General features: G+C 42.7%; 1 protein-coding gene across 1 annotated transcript in view; it reads right to left on the reverse strand.

Annotated features, from left to right (window-relative positions):
• dnah2 (dynein, axonemal, heavy chain 2) overlaps nt 1-17,845 on the reverse strand; it is a 432,951-nt gene that overhangs the window by 91,825 nt on the left and 323,281 nt on the right. The window contains exons 44-49 of the mRNA XM_060919614.1: nt 9,521-9,657; nt 7,637-7,774; nt 7,342-7,499; nt 4,233-4,404; nt 4,000-4,091; nt 3,190-3,388 (exon numbers count right to left, since the gene is read on the reverse strand). Coding sequence (XP_060775597.1) covers nt 3,190-3,388; nt 4,000-4,091; nt 4,233-4,404; nt 7,342-7,499; nt 7,637-7,774; nt 9,521-9,657 — 896 coding nt within the window. The remainder of the gene's footprint in view (nt 1-3,189; nt 3,389-3,999; nt 4,092-4,232; nt 4,405-7,341; nt 7,500-7,636; nt 7,775-9,520; nt 9,658-17,845) is intronic.

Consider the following 17,845-nt stretch of genomic DNA (forward strand, 5'->3'; position numbering starts at 1 on the left):
TTTCTGATTTTCATGAGCTATAAGCCATAATCATCAAAATTAAAACAAAAAAGGCTTGAAATATTTCACTTTACGTGTAATGAATAGACCCTTCCCACTGACGTCACCGGAAGTAAACAAACCCTGCGCCATATTGGAAGACCAACAAACTCGTGATTAGGGGGAAATAACGGCAGCGTGCGGTATGTGAACCCACGAGGCACTTGGTTCATCATAAACCTACAATGGTAAACTTTTGTGCTGTGTTAGGGTGTTCCAACAAAGCTGATGGGAAAGGTGAAAAGAAGTCTTTCTACAGAATACCAGCTGTGATTGAGACACAAGCAAACCAAGGAGCTTTCTGCCAGGAGACAGAGAATAAGTGCATTACTGAGTGTCTGTGAGCAAAGGAGAGCCTGAACGTTGCAACCTCCCTATTGGCTGTTTATTGGTTGTTTGTAAAAATGTATCAATTCTTGCCCTTCATCGCGGGCTCGAGAGACGAGACCTGACGAGTTAGTTCGTTGGTAGCAGAACAAAATGTCTGGACACAAATCGGGTTTTCAGAAAAGGAAAGAAAATAAACAGAGGGTTGAAAATACAAAAAAGGAGGCAGAAAATGCAAAACGAGTTTTAAGGTAGGACAAATGGTTACTTTTCTGAGGCAGCCCGCCGTGGCTGCCTGCAGGCTTATTTATTATAACCCATTTAGTTAAAATAGTTGATATAAAATGTTTATAGTTATGTGACGGTTGTCCTCAGTGCTCGAACTATGCCGATATTTTCGGGGGGTCCCTTTTTTTCCCTGGGGGGGGTGTTTGCGCTTGTCTCGGAGCGCGGATCTCCAAACACATGAGAAGCCTATCTTACGCACATATCACGCGGACTCCACACACGCATCGCGTCTGAAGTCATAACTCATCAGGGGAAATCGTGTCCGCATTGGCATGTTCAAAAAACAACCTCGCGTCAACAATGATACCACACGCAAGGAAAAAAAAAACAGTCAGGCTACTCAACAACCAACCTGGCAGCAGCAGTCGTTGTCATATCGGTTTATTTTATCTTTGATGTAAATACAACACTTCGGATATGCAAATGCTTCCCGTTACACACGATTGCTATGTCAATAAACATCATTTTGCCAATATTTTAGAGACCCCCCAACATTTCCCAAATCATGTTTTCAAGGGATCTCATGTCTGTTTCAGGGGATCTCGGATCCCCCGAGTACCCCCGTAGTTCGAACACTGGTTGTCCTGATTTAGACTGGTGTGTTTTTTTTTTGGGGGGGGGGTTTGCGCGATGTTGCACCCAGGTCCAGATTAGGGCAGAACCGGCCCTGGCTACATTTCAGGTGTAGTTTGTTTTATGTATGTATGTACTTGCATAGATGTGTACTTGGTCTTCCAATATGGCGACTACCGAAATCTCGCAGCGCGATGACGTCATGCGGGAAGGGTCTATACAGAATATATGAAAGTTTACCTTTTGGAATTAAATTACGACAAAAATTAACTTTTTGATGATATTCTATTTTTTTTAGTTGCACCTGTGCTTTTGAGATCTTGCATGTGACGTCACAGCCGATCCAGATTGTGACAGACGCCATCGTGTCGGTCAAACGCCATATTCCGCCTTCTACTTCTGGTTCTACTTCTGCTTTTACTTCTACCTTTTCTTCTGGAAAACCCTACTATATACAATTCTACTACAACGGCTGCGGCTACAAGCTCTCCCTACCTGTGCACGTTTTTTATGTTTTTTGTGTGTATTTCTGCGTGTTGTTCGTCTGTACCGGACTTCAATATCCACTACAACCGTATGGACTTACTGGACATTGGTTTCCAGCAGAAAATGACGGTTTGTAGCGATTTCCATCGCATGCACAACATTCCGGATGAGAAAAAAAAAATAATAACATTCTGGACGAGACAGCGGGGTCTCCGTGGATTGTTATTGGAAGCAAAGCGAAGGAGGCGGCGCCGGGAGCAGAAGCAAAAGCGAGGCTACAGGCAGAGCCGGCCTGTTGACTAAGCTCAGAAAACAGCTACTCAAACCTCCACTGCCAAGCCTCTACCTCTCCAATGCCAGATCCATGTAAACAAGACGGACGATTTGGAATTACCTTATTCTATTCTATAATCGGCTGGTCAGTGCTATACTCAATACTTAAGTGACTTACCCATCCAATGAGGATAGTTATTTTCTTGTTTACAAGATGCCACATCTGAGTCGCTGACAAATCCTGAATTTCTGTAAAGATAACTGTCCAGAGATTTATAAGCACGCAGTGCTTCACCACTGAACAGCGAGGGAAAGTTGATGAGGTAATCATACACGTCCGGGTATTCCGCTGGCAGTTCAAAATCCGGTCGTGAAAACTCCGTCCGGTAAGCCATAAGGGTCACAAATCTGTAGATCGTTTATTTTAGACATATATCTAGTTATCTGTTCATTAGAAAAATGAGCCGTGTAGTCCGTCGGTTGAAATTGATCCATTCTGTACACGAGTGCAGCAGTATTCAGCGGTGTTTTTGACCGACAAGATGGGGGTTGTGTACTTTCCGGTCACGTGACTGCAAGATCTCTATTCTGTTACCATCGGTGTTTGCACTTGGTTCCACAAAACAATCTGTCTTCAGACATTTTAACAGCATAAAATAATCTGATGTGAATGGAAAAAATCCAATCATTGATGCCTTTGTATCTTTTAAAGACAGCACTGCTAGCCCATTTATACCAGTCACCCTTGCACAGAGGCTTCGCAAAAGTAAGCCGAGATTGGTAAAATAATAACAAATGATGATGATGACTCAAAGTAAGGATGATGGTGGTAATAATACGCCGTGCTTCATAAGTGCTGTCTTCGGCTTGGGCTGTAATGAATAGCAGCTGACTCAGCTAATTGCAGCTGCCGGAGTGGAGGACAGTGAGAATAGACGGAAACCAATTTGACATCCACTATCTTTCGAAAGTACAGACACAGCTCTGAGGTGAGATGACTCAAGTAAAAGTTAAGTCTCTGAGTGAGTCAGGCTGAGTCAGTTTGAGAACTGTTTGACACAAGGAAACACTAGGACATTGTAGGTAAGAGATGCCTGAGCAAACTGCTACCTTTATCATATCATTGCCGTATTGCTCATGCGTTCTTAGGATTAATGAATGAAAAAATGAATATGTGAATTTTGACTATTGGTGAGTGCCTACCTGAGAGGACATATTGATTGTAAGCATGGTCCATTTAGACGGATCCAGGTCTTGCAGAACATTCTGAGCCACTGAGGTCTTCCCTGTTCCCACAGGACCTGTCAGCAACACTGGGTACTGGCCACAAATCAGAGAGTTCACCAAGAAATTATATCGCACTGTATCCACGGTAGGGACCATGATCTGATAGAAGGGTGCACTAGAGAGAGAGAGAGAGAATTTTTTGAGTGAATTACTTCTATCAGGCTGGTTCTTACGAAATTTCTCCTTATGAAAGTCCTGTCTTCTATACAGAAAGCTCTAGAGAGATGGAATTTGGAACACTTAATATAGAAGGTGAGTATGGAAAGCCCAAAAATATTTGAAAAGATGAGGAAAAATGAGAGAGGATTCAAAAGATAGAGGGAGAGAAATAATGTGAGAAAAGGGGTAGAGATGGGGGGGGTGTAGAATGTGGACTGGAGCAGAATCAAGCAATGGAGGTGAAAAAGTTGAGATTAAGGGGTTGAAAACTGAAAGGTATAATAAGTCAGAAAGAGCAAGTAGAGGGATGAAAAAGGTTTTTTAAAACTGGCAGTATGGGGCACAGAGTGAAGGGCCAAAAGGACAGAGGGTGATGAAGCGAGAAAGACATAAAAGCAGAATATATGAGAGAGAGAGAGAGAGAGAGAGCAATAATTAAGAAACACAGTATAAAGAGAGCGCAGATGACTCATAAGCCTGGGCAGGTGGCCACTGAGGAAGTGTGCAGGTGGCAGCACCTTGTAGGCTGTGAAACACAGAATGGCAGAAGGTCATACAGGCACTTACTTGGGCTTATATCGCCAGCCTTTGGGAAGCTGGTTCTCAAATGATGACCAGCTTTTGTTCTTAGCGTCAACACAGTATTCATAGATGGTGTCCTGATCAAAGTACAGCATTTCAGCAGCAAGTTCACGATAGTTTTCATTTGGATTATTAATATACCGAGTCAAACATTTTACATTCACACAATAAACCTTTGTACGAGTATGTTGGTGGCGTAAGCATATGTAAAAGAAAACCTTGTTGGGAAAGGTGCCTTCCATCTCTCGTAGGAAGTTGTCCATCTTCTTACGTCCATCCTCATCCACGGATGCACAAACAGACCAGATCAAGCTGAAGGTGAACCAGAGCTCTATCATTCGTTCATAGTTCTCATGGTCAGCTGGGTTTATCTGGAGGGGAACAGGAAACAGTGCAGGTCAAAATTACGCATTGCATGTACAGTAATTTGCGTTTTAGGGCCCACTAAACCAATCACTGCTGATGAGTCCTTCTTTTGCATCACATTTTGGATAAAAAGTTGCACTTGAACCACCACAAAGACTAAAGCTGGCAGTCAAACAGTACTTAGTCTTCTCTTCTCATCTCATTATCTCTAGCCGCTTTATCCTGTTCTACAGGGTAGCAGGCGAGCTGGAGCCTATCCCAGCTGACTACGGGTGAAAGGCGGGGTACACCCTGGACAAGTCGCCAGGTCATCACAGGGCTGACACAGAGACACAGACAACCATTCACACCTACGGTCAATTTAGTGTCACCAGTTAACCTAAGCTGCATGTCTTTGGACTGTGGGGGAAACCGGAGCACCCGGAGGAAACCCACGCAGACACGGGGAGAACATGCAAACTCCACACAGAAAGGCCCTCGCCGGCCACGGGGCTCGAACCCGGACCTTCTTGCTGTGAGGTGACAACGCTAACCACTACACCACCGTGCCGCCAGTACTTAAGCTAGCTGCACGCTACGCCGATTTTCAGCGTACCGAGCCAACTGAAGTCGCGAGTCAGACGTAAAGACTAGTTTTCGATGGTACCGACTCATCTCACAGCCGATTCGAAAAACTAATCGGGAGCCAGACTGATCGGCGAGAGTCGCTAGCAATAGCCAATCATATCTTTCGCATATAACACGTGATATTTCGTGATCATGTGACTTCTATCTTTTCGAAAAATAAACGGACTGACAATAATGTCAAACTGAACCGTTGATCAAGGGAGATCCGCGCCCCGACATGCGGTGTGCGCGCGCACTCGGCGCATGCTCAGCTGCGTGAATGTGTCATGCACCGAAAATAAGAGATTTACAAGCCAGGAACGCCTCATGATGCAATATGCAAGAAAAGAAAGAAGATTTACTGCCATTTTACTTTGTATTTGAGTAAAGTGAATAAATAAATGGTCTGTGGAAAATACACTTAACCCTGGGAACTGCGTGCACAGGAGTTTATTTTGTGTTTACCCCCCCGGCTACTTATTTGTCATGGCTGGCTAGTATGAGCCTTAGTGGAAAGCCCTGGGAATGCGGAAATGTCAAGTTCGATTTTAGATTTACGAACCCGAAAAAAATGTTGAAAAACCGGCGTTAAAAAAATTTCACCCGCACAAACGGCACTCACCCGGCCGGTGGACCGGAAACAGAACATTTTTTAATAATGGCCCAAGATATTAACCTCTGCTTTCTTTCAGTCGTGAGTTAGTCGGGGATATGTGCGTGCCCTGTCGGGAGTCGGCTCTGAAATGGGTCGGTTCGGTACTGCGTGGATCGGCGTAGTGTGCGGCTAGCTTTAGTCTTGTGCAAATCTATTGTGTGGGGAAAAAACTCCAAAAAAAACCACCTTTCCATACCAGCAGGGGCAGCAATCTTTATTGATCTCCTCTCATCTCATCTCATCATCTCTAGCCGCTTTATCCTGTTCTACAGGGTCGCAGGCAAGCTGGAGCCTATCCCAGCTGACTACGGGCGAAAGGCGGGGTACACCCTGGACAAGTCGCCAGGTATCTTTATTGATAAGGTAGAAAATCAAAATGACCCAGTCTAACAGAAAGACAAAGCCAGCATCCCAAATCTCATGCTATTGTCCTATATGATTTTATTTTATCCACATTCACTGGATATGAGCAATCGCGCGCTCTGATTGGCTCCTCTACTACTAGGCCATCAGCGGCGCGCGTTGCTGAACCAACCGAGGACGAACTAAAAACTCTACTCGAAAACAAAACCCCAAAAAGTACAAAAAAAAAGTGCAACAAAATATGTAATGAAAGTATTTGATGGCAAGAACGTATCTTTTTATTTTTCAAGAATTATTTTTATAACATTTTTCGCAAATTGCTAGTCATTTCGCCGGTTTGTTAAGCAGGAATGTTTTTGTTGGCCGTTTTGTATAAAGTTTTTATTTATCGAATGAATAAATAAATAAATAAATAAATGCTCTGTTTCTCAAAATCCAGTGAACGTGGATAGAATAAAACAGTTATTCCACTCAATCTCGTCGTACACGGCTTATAGCCGATGTCTGACCTGATTTCATGAAATTACTTAATTGTAACGCTCTTGTGGTTCTTGGGAAAGAGGACCTGGAAGACGAACTTGACAACTCAAGGTGCATTTGATTTTCCTTAAACTTCACCTTTCAGTAAATTCACTCTGCTCTATGCACGTACACATGCACACAGCACTGGATTTTGTTTGTCTCGCTCTCTGGTTGCTGTTTTTTTTGTTTTTTGCAAGAACCCAACAGACACACATAAACAAACTCATCACGTGCTACCTGCCAGTTCTACCTGACTCCTCGTCGCCCACAGCTGACGCTCGATCCTGCCCCCGCTGCCATAGATATACTAAAATAAAAGTTCCTATGCTGTGGCTCAGGATGTAGCCACACAAATTAGCCTGGCTACAGTTCTTACAGCACAGTCTGAAATTTAAATGCTCTGCCATTTACCAGAACTAGCCAGAGCAGATGAACAGAAATGAAAGAAAATTTGAGTTGATGGTCGGTCACTGAAACTCAACAGGAACCGAGGACAAATAGTCAACTTGGTATGTCAAAGTCTTTAGTAAAGAGGAGCAGTGCCTAACAGTTCTGCTGCGAAAGGCTATTAGAGGCTAATTCTGGAAAATGGAAACAAAAGCCTTTTTTTTTTTTCCCCAAAACAGAGTTTAAAATTACGTGCTTGTTATTGGTCTAGAAAAACTTTAGAAAATTACAAACTGCACCTTTAAAGTGTGGGTGTGTTATATCAGTGGCACACACTATGTTTATTTGAATTGGGCAAAAGTTTCAATGTTGATCATGAGGGAGAACAACTTGGTGAAAGCAGACAGCGTAGGTGCAATGATCTCACCCCATTTTCAGGAATGGCCAAGCAGTCATAGAGTCTGCAGAGTGACATGACTCCATTCAAGTCAGTGATCGGTACCAGCTCCTTACAGTGAGCCTTCTTGAAGTTTAGAGTCTCTTCTATATATCTGTCAAACAGGCGCTTCAGATGATCTACCTCTACCTGCAGAGAATGATAGACAGAAAGAACAACATGAGGAAAAGTTTGTACATATGGAAAGGGGCACTTATCATATATAGCCATCAGTCACAAGACAAACTGATGGAGAAAAAAATGACAGCCTAAGTCCTTCATCGAACCTTCTGCCGCTTGTCAATCCAAGACTGAACATAGGGCTGCCATCCAAGGTCTGAGAAATCATTATACACCATTCCGCAGCGGGACACCGTTGCTGGAGATGCCACTGCCAGATCCTCCACCTCAAACAACAAGGACACCTACAGAAACACACACAGAACAATGAAACCAGCTATTCTTCATTATTCTGTCCACATTCACTGGATATGAGCAAGTGAGCGCTCTGATTGGCTACTCTACTACTAGGATATCAGCTCATATACCGTGAGTAGAGAAAAACAAAATGGCGGCGCGTGTTGCTGAACTGACCGAGGACGAAATAAAAACTCTACTCGAAAACAAAACCCCCCCAAAATACAAAAAAAAAACACCAAAATATGGAATGAAAGTATTTCATGGTAAGAATGTATCTTTATTTTTCAAGAATTATTATTACAGCATTTTCACAAATTTCTCCTGTCATTTCGCCGATTTGTTAAGCGGAAATTATTTTGTCAGACGTTTTGTATATGTTATTTCCCAGCTGGGAGGTCCGTATGGTGAAATATCGTGACCGAGGTCTTGAAAGTACTGAGTGAGGCCCTTTGGGCCGAGGTCAGCATTCAAGGCCGAGGTCACGGTATTTCACCATACGGACCGACCTTAAGCTGGTAAATAATATATTTATTTTTTTCTTTACCAAATTCTAACAGAAAACGAGAGCGCCCGAAAGGGAAAACCGAGCCGAGCCGCCATTTTGAATCCTCATTCACGGCTGTAATGCAAATGGCTTCCTCCTCGGTATACAAGTGCACTTCCATGGCAGGAAAAAACTACATGTTGCCGCCTATGTAGTCCCCTATTTATACAAATAGGAGTCATTCAGGATTCAGCCATGTTTTTGCTCGGCGTTAGCAGCAGTTCGAGGTTTTTAGCTTTCTCCTGAAATGTTTTCTTTTATTTCTTCTTCCTCAGGGTAGTAAAACTCGCTTTCGCTGTGAACACTGTCGTTATCGCTACCCATGCTGTAAAATTAATGCTATTCTCCTGAGAAATGCGAAAATAAATGTTGACAAAAAATGCTACTATATTTGTTGTTGTTGTGAACGAGCGAGTCGCCAGAGGTCCGTAACCGGGGTCCGTACCGTAGGATACGGACCTGCTCGCCAGCCAATCAGAGCACAGGATTTGGACCGCGAAAAAAAAAAAGTTTTTATTTATTGAATTTGCAAAAAATAAAAATGCTCTGTTTCTCAAAATCCAGTGAATGTGGAGAGAATTAAACAGTTATTCCACTCGATCTCATCGTACTCAGCGCTACGTGCCTCATCGGCTATCAGCTCGTATACGACTCGATTTCGTGGAATGACTGTGGATTATTTTTAACAGTCATAGAGAAAATGACTATATCTCTAACTTCCTCCAGCAACTTTGAATGTAATCTTTACCACATTTCTATCATATGAGTCACTACTATAATTTTTACACGCTCCCCATATCGGGAAGAAAAAAATTAATTACTCAAAATACACCTATAATGGAAATCTAAGGGCAACTGTTGAGGCAGTCAGTAAACCTTTAAGTAAAGTATGTCATGAATTCCCCATTCAAAGCCTTTGCAAAGCTACAAGTCCGTATTATTTTAGACAAAGGACTTTGTTTCCAGAGGGCAGAATTTGTGATTAGGTCTAATCAATGCATTCAGATAGGTCTAATCGTCCATAAGTTTATGAAGTTGTAATATTCTGAATTACTTGTTTATTGTATTGCTCCAGTATTGAAAAACTTGGCTGGGAGAAAAAAAAAAAAGTGGTCTTTTTCCTTCTTTTGACATAAGGCAGTTGAATTTGTGGTCACTTTTTGAATAGTCAGAGATAGTATGACATGTTTGACGTGTAATTTCATACCTGTTCAGGCATGGAAATTCTCTCTCCATTAATAAGCGTGAGGACTTTGTTGTCGTCCATAACCGAGTTCATGCTTTCAATCCACAAAGTATCCACTGGACCGTCAAACACAATCCATTTCTCATCCGGCTTCTCATCTGAGCACAGCAACGTGAAAGAGACAGGGGAGGCAGTTAGGAAACAAAGCAAACATACATACATAACATACATCATTATATACGCTCACTCTCTCTGTTTTTGGGTCATTCTAGAATTCGGGGTACGTTTCGTGTCTCCGAGATAAACCTTTTGTTATTTTCCATAAAAGAAATCTTTATTCAATCAGTCTTGAACAATGCCGCAAATGATGAAAAACTTTCACCAATAGCAATGCTTGATGTACATTTTAGACCCAATTTATCCATAAAACATTCACTAAATGACTCCCGCCCCCACGGTGGTGTAGTGGTTAGCGCTGTCGCCTCACAGCAAGAAGGTCCGGGTTCGAGCCCCGTGGCCGATGAGAGCCTTTCTGTGCGGAGTTTGCATGTTCTCCCCGTGTCCGCGTGGGTTTCCTCCGGGTGCTCCGGTTTCCCCCACAGTCCAAAGACATGCAGGTTAGGTTAACTGGTGACTCTAAATTGACCGTAGGTGTGAATGTGAGTGTGAATGGTTGTCTGTGTCTATGTGTCAGCCCTGTGATGACCTGGCGACTTGTCCAGGGTGTACCCCGCCTTTCGCCCGTAGTCAGCTGGGATAGGCTCCAGCTCGCCTGCGACCCTGTAGAACAGGATAAAGCGGCTAGAGATAATGAGATGAGATGAGACTCCCGCCCCTCCCCCCACATTATTGTCCGTCTTCGACTCCTGATTCATCCGTTCAACCCGAATAAACATGAAATGATTCAGTCGAACAATCTGTTTTTGGGGGCTTATTCTGTTAACTGTTATCAAACCAGCTGCATAGAAAGTCCATTTTCTGTATTATGTGAAATTTCAGTAACAAAAAAATAATACATTTTTTAATCCGTCCCAACGTTCTGGTCAACTCTGTTGCAAAACCGCATAAAATCCACAAAAAATTTTTAATAATGCGCATGACACCTGCACCGAGAGAGGTCACTTCCTGCGGCAGGAAAATTCAGAAAGGCAGTGAGGCATGTTATGTTTCTTCTCTCATTAGTTTGAACAAAATGATGAGGATACACCAACAGTAGATTCATCAAATCTGTTATTGTGATATTGGAGTGAATGCCTCATTAAAAAAAAAAAAGATCAAAATCCATAACGTTGCGTTTTTATACAGTGCCGCGTGGTCGCTAGTTTGAGGTTAGCATGTGGAGTTAAGACACAAAACGGCGGGGAAACGTCAAGTCTGTTGTCGTCATTTCCGTTAATGGCTTGCCCAGTTTGGCGATAACAGAGTTGACAACGATTAACAGAGTCGACACTCGAAATGGACCCGCAATTACAGAACGGGCCTTTGATCGTGTACTATCGCAAATGGAGACAAATGGATTCGTAAACATGCCTTGCCAGCTTTAATTCTGTTTATTTTCCTGTCTCTTGTTTCTTTTCTCACAAACTCGTGGCTGTTTTGGGGAAAATGCTTGGTTAGCTTTCTAGCTTTTTTTCCCTTTCCCTTCATCTGACCATGTGTGTCTCATTTACTGACCCTCCAACGACAACCACAACACAACACAGTCTCTCTGACTTATACACACAGACTCTCTCTCTCTCACACACACACACACACAGACTGAAAGACTGGGTAAGCATGTAACATCAAACCTGTCACACACAGCTAAAGCAACTGTCATTTCTGCTTTGGATGATCTCCCTTCTCCAAGCAGCGAGAAGGGGAAATAAACAAACAGAGATGAACAGCAACAGATGCTAAACATATGGAGGCACTGCAATGCCTGATTACACCACTCAAACATAAAATTCCTCCACACCGAGACCTACACAGTAACAAGACACAAACCAAACCCTGAAAGGAAAAAAAAAAAAAAAAAACTCGGGGAAAACTGCTGCTGGAAAAAAAAAAAAAAAGCAGAATGACAACAAAATATGTAAATGGAGCAAAGTATATAGATTGCAATCAAACAGGCAAACAAAAGTCTGTGATTGACAGGGCTAATTGGCAGGCATCAAAAAACAGAGCTCCGCAGCTTGGCACGGTAACCTGTGCACGTTTGGCACATGGTGCTGGAAAGAATGCCATCAGTCGGTCCACTCGCGGTAGGATAGATCAAAGTGGCCGTAAAGCTCTTCCAGAGACACAGCCTTGGGATTGACCACAAACTCCTGTTGGAGAATGAACAGGTCTGTTTTGTTGCTTATAGAGAGAGAGAGAGAGAGAGAGAGAGAGAGAGAGAGAGACGGGTACGCTGTAAAGAGAAAGACACTGAATCAGGAGGGACACCACAATGAAATGAAATGCAAGCCACAGGGGCCCACACAGAGTCAGAGTCAGACAGAATAGCAAGGGAGGGACAGTGACAGAGAGCGAGCGAGCGAGCGAGTGAGAGAGAGAGAAAGCTACATCATGTCACTCATCAGCAGTAGCTGGCTTGCTGCAACAGAGAAAGAGAGAGAGAAACAGGCAGCAAGGAAAGGGGATCTCTTTTTCAATGACAGTCCCATAGGAGCTGAGCTATGCAGCAGACACACTCTCCCCTGACACACACACACACACCAAACCGCCCTACCCCGGCATACTGCGGTCTCTCCATTCTCTAACAGACTAAGGGAGAGGCAGAAGACGCAGGGAATGAGGGAGAGGGCGAAAACAGATATTTCAGCCTACATTTCTGCTCACAGCAGGACAGAAGCTTTGGAAGAGAACAGAAATAAGTAGGTATAGTAAAGACGCGTCTCGGAGAAAAATGCCAAGAGTGACATTTAACCGAGCATCCCGTGACCTTGTCCATCCTCAAAGGAAAAAAAAAAAAAAGAAGAGGAAGAAGAAGACTAATATCATAAATACAAGGAAGACATCTGTTGATGGCATCTGTTCAGTAGCCGCTGTAAAGAACTGCAGAGAGGCAGATAAAGTAAAAGGGGAAACATAATTAGTCGAGCTGACTGAGTCATGCTGAGTTGACATAACGAGAAAAAAGAAATGTCGTCAGACACCTTCTGGGCCCTGAGACGGAAACAAGCGAATGCCATCTCCAGTCAGCCTGTGACCGGCTGTTCCTTTGTGTGTGGCCATGTGTGCATGTGTATGTGCGAATTGGTTGTGAGGCTGAGCTTAAAGGAAACAGAATGTACACCACCAGTGTGTGGTTGTTTTCCTCAGCCCACACGCATGTGTCAGCCTCAGTGCAAGATATCGCACGAGCTGATGACACAGTTGTGTGGCGCGCACACACACAGAGTTTCCTTAAGCTTGTAGGTGATCAAAGAGAGAATCTTGACAAAAAAGGCGAACCAAAATCCACAAAGTCCATTTCCATATATAAAAGCGATTCACTTGTCACACGAACATTCCACGCTCTGGTTTCCTAGGTATCCCTGTTGTGCATTTCCCAGCCTCAAATGTTTCTGACTAAAACAAGCAGTAGCTGGCTAGTTCACACACAAAAAACCCCCCACCATAATTATTCTACCCACATTCACTGGATATGAGCAATCGCGCGCTCTGATTGGCTACTCTACTACAACCCCGATTCCAAAAAGTTGGGACAAAGTACAAATTGTAAATAAAAACGGAATGCAATATTTTACAAAATCTCAAAAACTGATATTGTATTCACAATAGAACATAGACAACATATCAAATGTCGAAAGTGAGACATTTTGAAATTTCATGCCAAATATTGGCTCATTTGAAATTTCATGACAGCAACACATCTCAAAAAAGTTGGGACAGGGGCAATAAGAGGCTGGAAAAGTTAAAGGTACAAAAAAGGAACAGCTGGAGGACCAAATTGCAACTCATTAGGTCAATTGGCAATAGGTCATTAACATGACTGGGTATAAAAAGAGCATCTTGGAGTGGCAGCGGCTCTCAGAAGTAAAGATGGGAAGAGGATCACCAATCCCCCTAATTCTGCACCGACAAATAGTGGAGCAATATCAGAAAGGAGTTCGACAGTGTAAAATTGCAAAGAGTTTGAACATATCATCATCTACAGTGCATAATATCATCAAAAGATTCAGAGAATCTGGAAGAATCTCTGTGCGTAAGGGTCAAGGCCGGAAAACCATACTGGGTGCCCGTGATCTTCGGGCCCTTAGACGGCACTGCATCACATACAGGCATGCTTCTGTATTGGAAATCACAAAATGGGCTCAGGAATATTTCCAGAGAACATTATCTGTGAACACAATTCACTGTGCCATCCGCCGTTGCCAGCTAAAACCCTGTAGTTCAAAGAAGAAGGCGTATCTAAACATGATCCAGAAGCGCAGACGTCTTCTCTGGGCCAAGGCTCATTTAAAATGGACTGTGGCAAAGTGGAAAACTGTTCTGTGGTCAGACGAACCAAAATGTGAAGTTCTTTATGGAAATCAGGGACGCCGTGTCATTCGGACTAAAGAGGAGAAGGACGACCCAAGTTGTTATCAGCGCTCAGTTCAGAAGCCTGCATCTCTGATGGTATGGGGTTGCATTAGTGCGTGTGACATGGGCAGCTTACACATCTGGAAAGACACCATCAATGCTGAAAGGTATATCCAGGTTCTAGAGCAACATATGCTCCCATCCAGACGACGTCTCTTTCAGGGAAGACCTTGCATTTTCCAACATGACAATGCCAAACCACATACTGCATCAATTACAGCATCATGGCTGCGTAGAAGAAGGGTCCGGGTACTGAACTGGCCAGCCTGCAGTCCAGATCTTTCACCCATAGAAAACATTTGGCGCATCATAAAACGGAAGATACGACAAAAAAGACCTAAGCCAGTTGAGCAACTAGAATCCTACATTAGACAAGAATGGGTTAACATTCCTATCCCTAAACTTGAGCAACTTGTCTCCTCAGTCCCCAGACGTTTACAGACTGTTGTAAAGAGAAAAGGGGATGTCTCACAGTGGGAAACATGGCCTTGTCCCAACTTTTTTGAGATGTGTTGTTGTCATGAAATTTAAAATCACCTAATTTTTCTCTTTAAATGATACATTTTCTCAGTTTAAACATTTGATATGTCATCTATGTTCTATTCTGAATAAATATGGAATTTTGAAACTTCCACATCATTGCATTCCGTTTTTATTTACAATTTGTACTTTGTCCCAACTTTTTTGGAATCGGGGTTGTGTGTGTGTATTTTTTTTTTAATTGAAAAAATAATCACTGATAGTGTGGAGTGACCACACCAGAGATTTTATTATGCTAATGCCACAGCAGTTTGCCAAAACTTGCACATTTTTTAAATTTGAAAATGACACACCATGCACATATTAGTTGTGTTGAAACTATTTTGGGGGCTGAAAAAAATGACTGATATTGAAAATAGCTGTCTGAAACAATGTTTGCAATTTCTTTGCTTTACTTTTCCCAGGGTTAATATAGTTAATGAAAACTAAGAATAAAACTAAAACAAGCAGTGAAAAATTAATTTCAATAAGTTTGCGCTGGCGGCACGGTGGTGTAGTGGTTAGTGCTGTCGCCTCACAGCAAGAAGGTCCGGGTTCGAGCCCCGTGGCCGGCGAGGGCCTTTCTGTGCGGAGTTTGCATGTTCTCCCCGTGTCCGCGTGGGTTTCCTCCGGGTGCTCCGGTTTCTCCCACAGTCCAAAGACATGCAGGTTAGGTTAACTGGTGACTCTAAATTGAGCGTAGGTGTGAATGTGAGTGTGAATGGTTGTCTGTGTCTATGTGTCAGCCCTGTGATGACCTGGCGACTTGTCCAGGGTGTACCCCGCCTTTCGCCCGTAGTCAGCTGGGATAGGCTCCAGCTTGCCTGCGACCCTGTAGAAGGATAAAGCGGCTAGAGATAATGAGATGAGAAGTTTGCGCTGTGCAGCCTTCCGTTAAATGTAGTCAGGTGGGAATACATGACATTTGTTACTTTTCCATTTTGGAAAATTTGTGATCTATTCTGTGTTGTTTTCCTTCATGCGATAACAGATTTTGTGTGTGACAGGGGCTTAAGTAACAGATAAACAGTAAACAGCTTGTGTATTATCTAGTTATTTTGGGATAGCTATGGCTGTTCAGTACATGAAAAACTGAAACTAACACTGAAACTAAATTAAAACTAGTTTATTCTTCAAAATAAAAAAACTAAAACTATTTATGCACTTACGAAACTAAACTGAAATTAAAAAAACCCTGAAAGATTAAATAAAAATAAAAAACTAATGAAAATTTCAAAACTATAACAACTCTGCTTCTTTCTGTGGATATGTGAGGCAGGAGTTGCTCAGTGAGTCTCAATCAGCATATATTTGGAAATGAATGCGGTTTCACAGACTCCCACTCAAGGGCGGGGGGAAGTTGGCCACCCACCTCTGATTAGAGGGCTTTTTTTTTTTTTAAAGAAAAAATTTCATGACATAGAGAAGTACCAAACGGTGGACTCAGCATCAGCATACAGTGGTGCTTGAAAGTTTGTGAACCCTTTAGAATTTTCTATATTTCTGCATAAATATGACCTAAAACATCATCAGATTTTCACACAAGCCCTAAAAGTAGATAAAGAGAACCCAGTTAAACAAATGAGACAAAAATATTATACTCGGTCATTTATTTATTGAGGAAAATGATCCAATATTACATATCTGTGAGTGGCAAAAGTATGTGAACCTTTGCTACTAGGCTATCAGCTCACATACCGTACTGTGAGTAGAGAAAAACAAAATGGCGGCGCGTGTTGTTGAACCAACCGAGGACGAAATAAAAACTCTACTCGAAAACAAAACCCCAAGAAATTGTTTGAATATTTCAAAGAAACAGAAATAGCTAAAAGAATATTGGGTTGTTTTTTTTTCTCCCAATATCTCCTGTTCCACACTCCAGCCCAGTCGGTGGCGGTAACGCACCTTTAAGTTGGTTTGCCAACTGCCAAAAAACCCTAAAGAAGAAGAAAGCCCTCCAAAAATGCAACAAAAAAGCAACAAAAGTACTTGATGCTAAGAACGTATCTTTTTTTTATTTTTCAAGAATTATTATCGCATTTTTCACAAATTGCTCCCGTCGTTTTGCTGGTTTGTTTACATTCTAAGCAGAAATGATTTTGTCGGACGTTTTGTACAAAGTGTTTATTGATCAAATTTGCAAAAAATAAAAATAAAAATGCTCTGTTTCTCGAAATCCAGTGAATGTAGAAATCCAGTATCTCACTGGGCTGCGACAGCCTGCGACTAGTTGGAGACACAACAATTGCGATAAAATATGCGAATTCAGTTCTCGCACTTCCTGTCTCACGGAAACTGACTTGAGAAGGGTTCGCGACGGCTTTGCGACACCGGCGATGCGTTTGCGGCTGTTTTGAGAGAAATTTTGTCGCATGAATTTTCTGAACGTGTTCAAAATTTCAGCGACGAAGGAGCGATACTTTCCGACTCATGCGAGGAAATTGAGAAGCCCCGCCAATGTTTCAAGACACTTTTGAAACACTCTCGTGAATGACGTTTGCAATTTGTCGCAAGCTGTCGCAGCCCAGTGAGATACTGGCTTTATAGCTGACTCGGTGCTACGTGCCTCTTCGGCTATCAGCTCGTGTACGACTCGATTTCGTGGAATGACTGTTAAATATATCACTAGTATATGCATATCAACAGAGCTACGCTTCATCTGTGACAATTCACCCACGTTTAATTTCTTTTAGTTCCCAGACAGCACAGTTTATAGATGAAACCGTAACTTTTTCTTGTTTCTGTAATGTTTTGTTAAGGCATATTTTAGGCTTTGCGCTAAGTTAACTCTTGAGATATCTAGTGAGCACAATGGCTGGGTATATCACTTGCCTTGCAGCAAGATTCTTCACATCAAAAATCAGAGAAACTCTTTATCAAGAAAAATGACCGGTTGCACCAAAATAACAAATCAAAAGTCTTGGCACTAAATACATGGACGAGACAAGGATGTCCGCTCTCTCTGCAATCTTTATAGAACCCTTAGCTACTGCTATCCGACAGAACGACATCATCAGTGGATCGCATCCTGAACTCAAGCCATTAAATTATGGCCCTTTTCCACTACCCTTTTTCAGCTCACTTCAGCTCACTTCAGCCCGACACGGCTCGCGTTTCGACTATCTCAAAACAGCACGACTCAGCTCGCTTCAGCCCTGCTTAGCACCCAAAACTCGCACGGTTTTGGAGTGGGGCTGAAGCAAGACAAACCGAGCTGAGTGAGGCTGGGGGCGTGAGCAGACACTCCCCTGTGCA

Source organism: Neoarius graeffei, chromosome 1, assembly GCF_027579695.1.
Source record: "Neoarius graeffei isolate fNeoGra1 chromosome 1, fNeoGra1.pri, whole genome shotgun sequence".
Classification (NCBI taxonomy): Eukaryota; Metazoa; Chordata; class Actinopteri; order Siluriformes; family Ariidae; genus Neoarius; species Neoarius graeffei.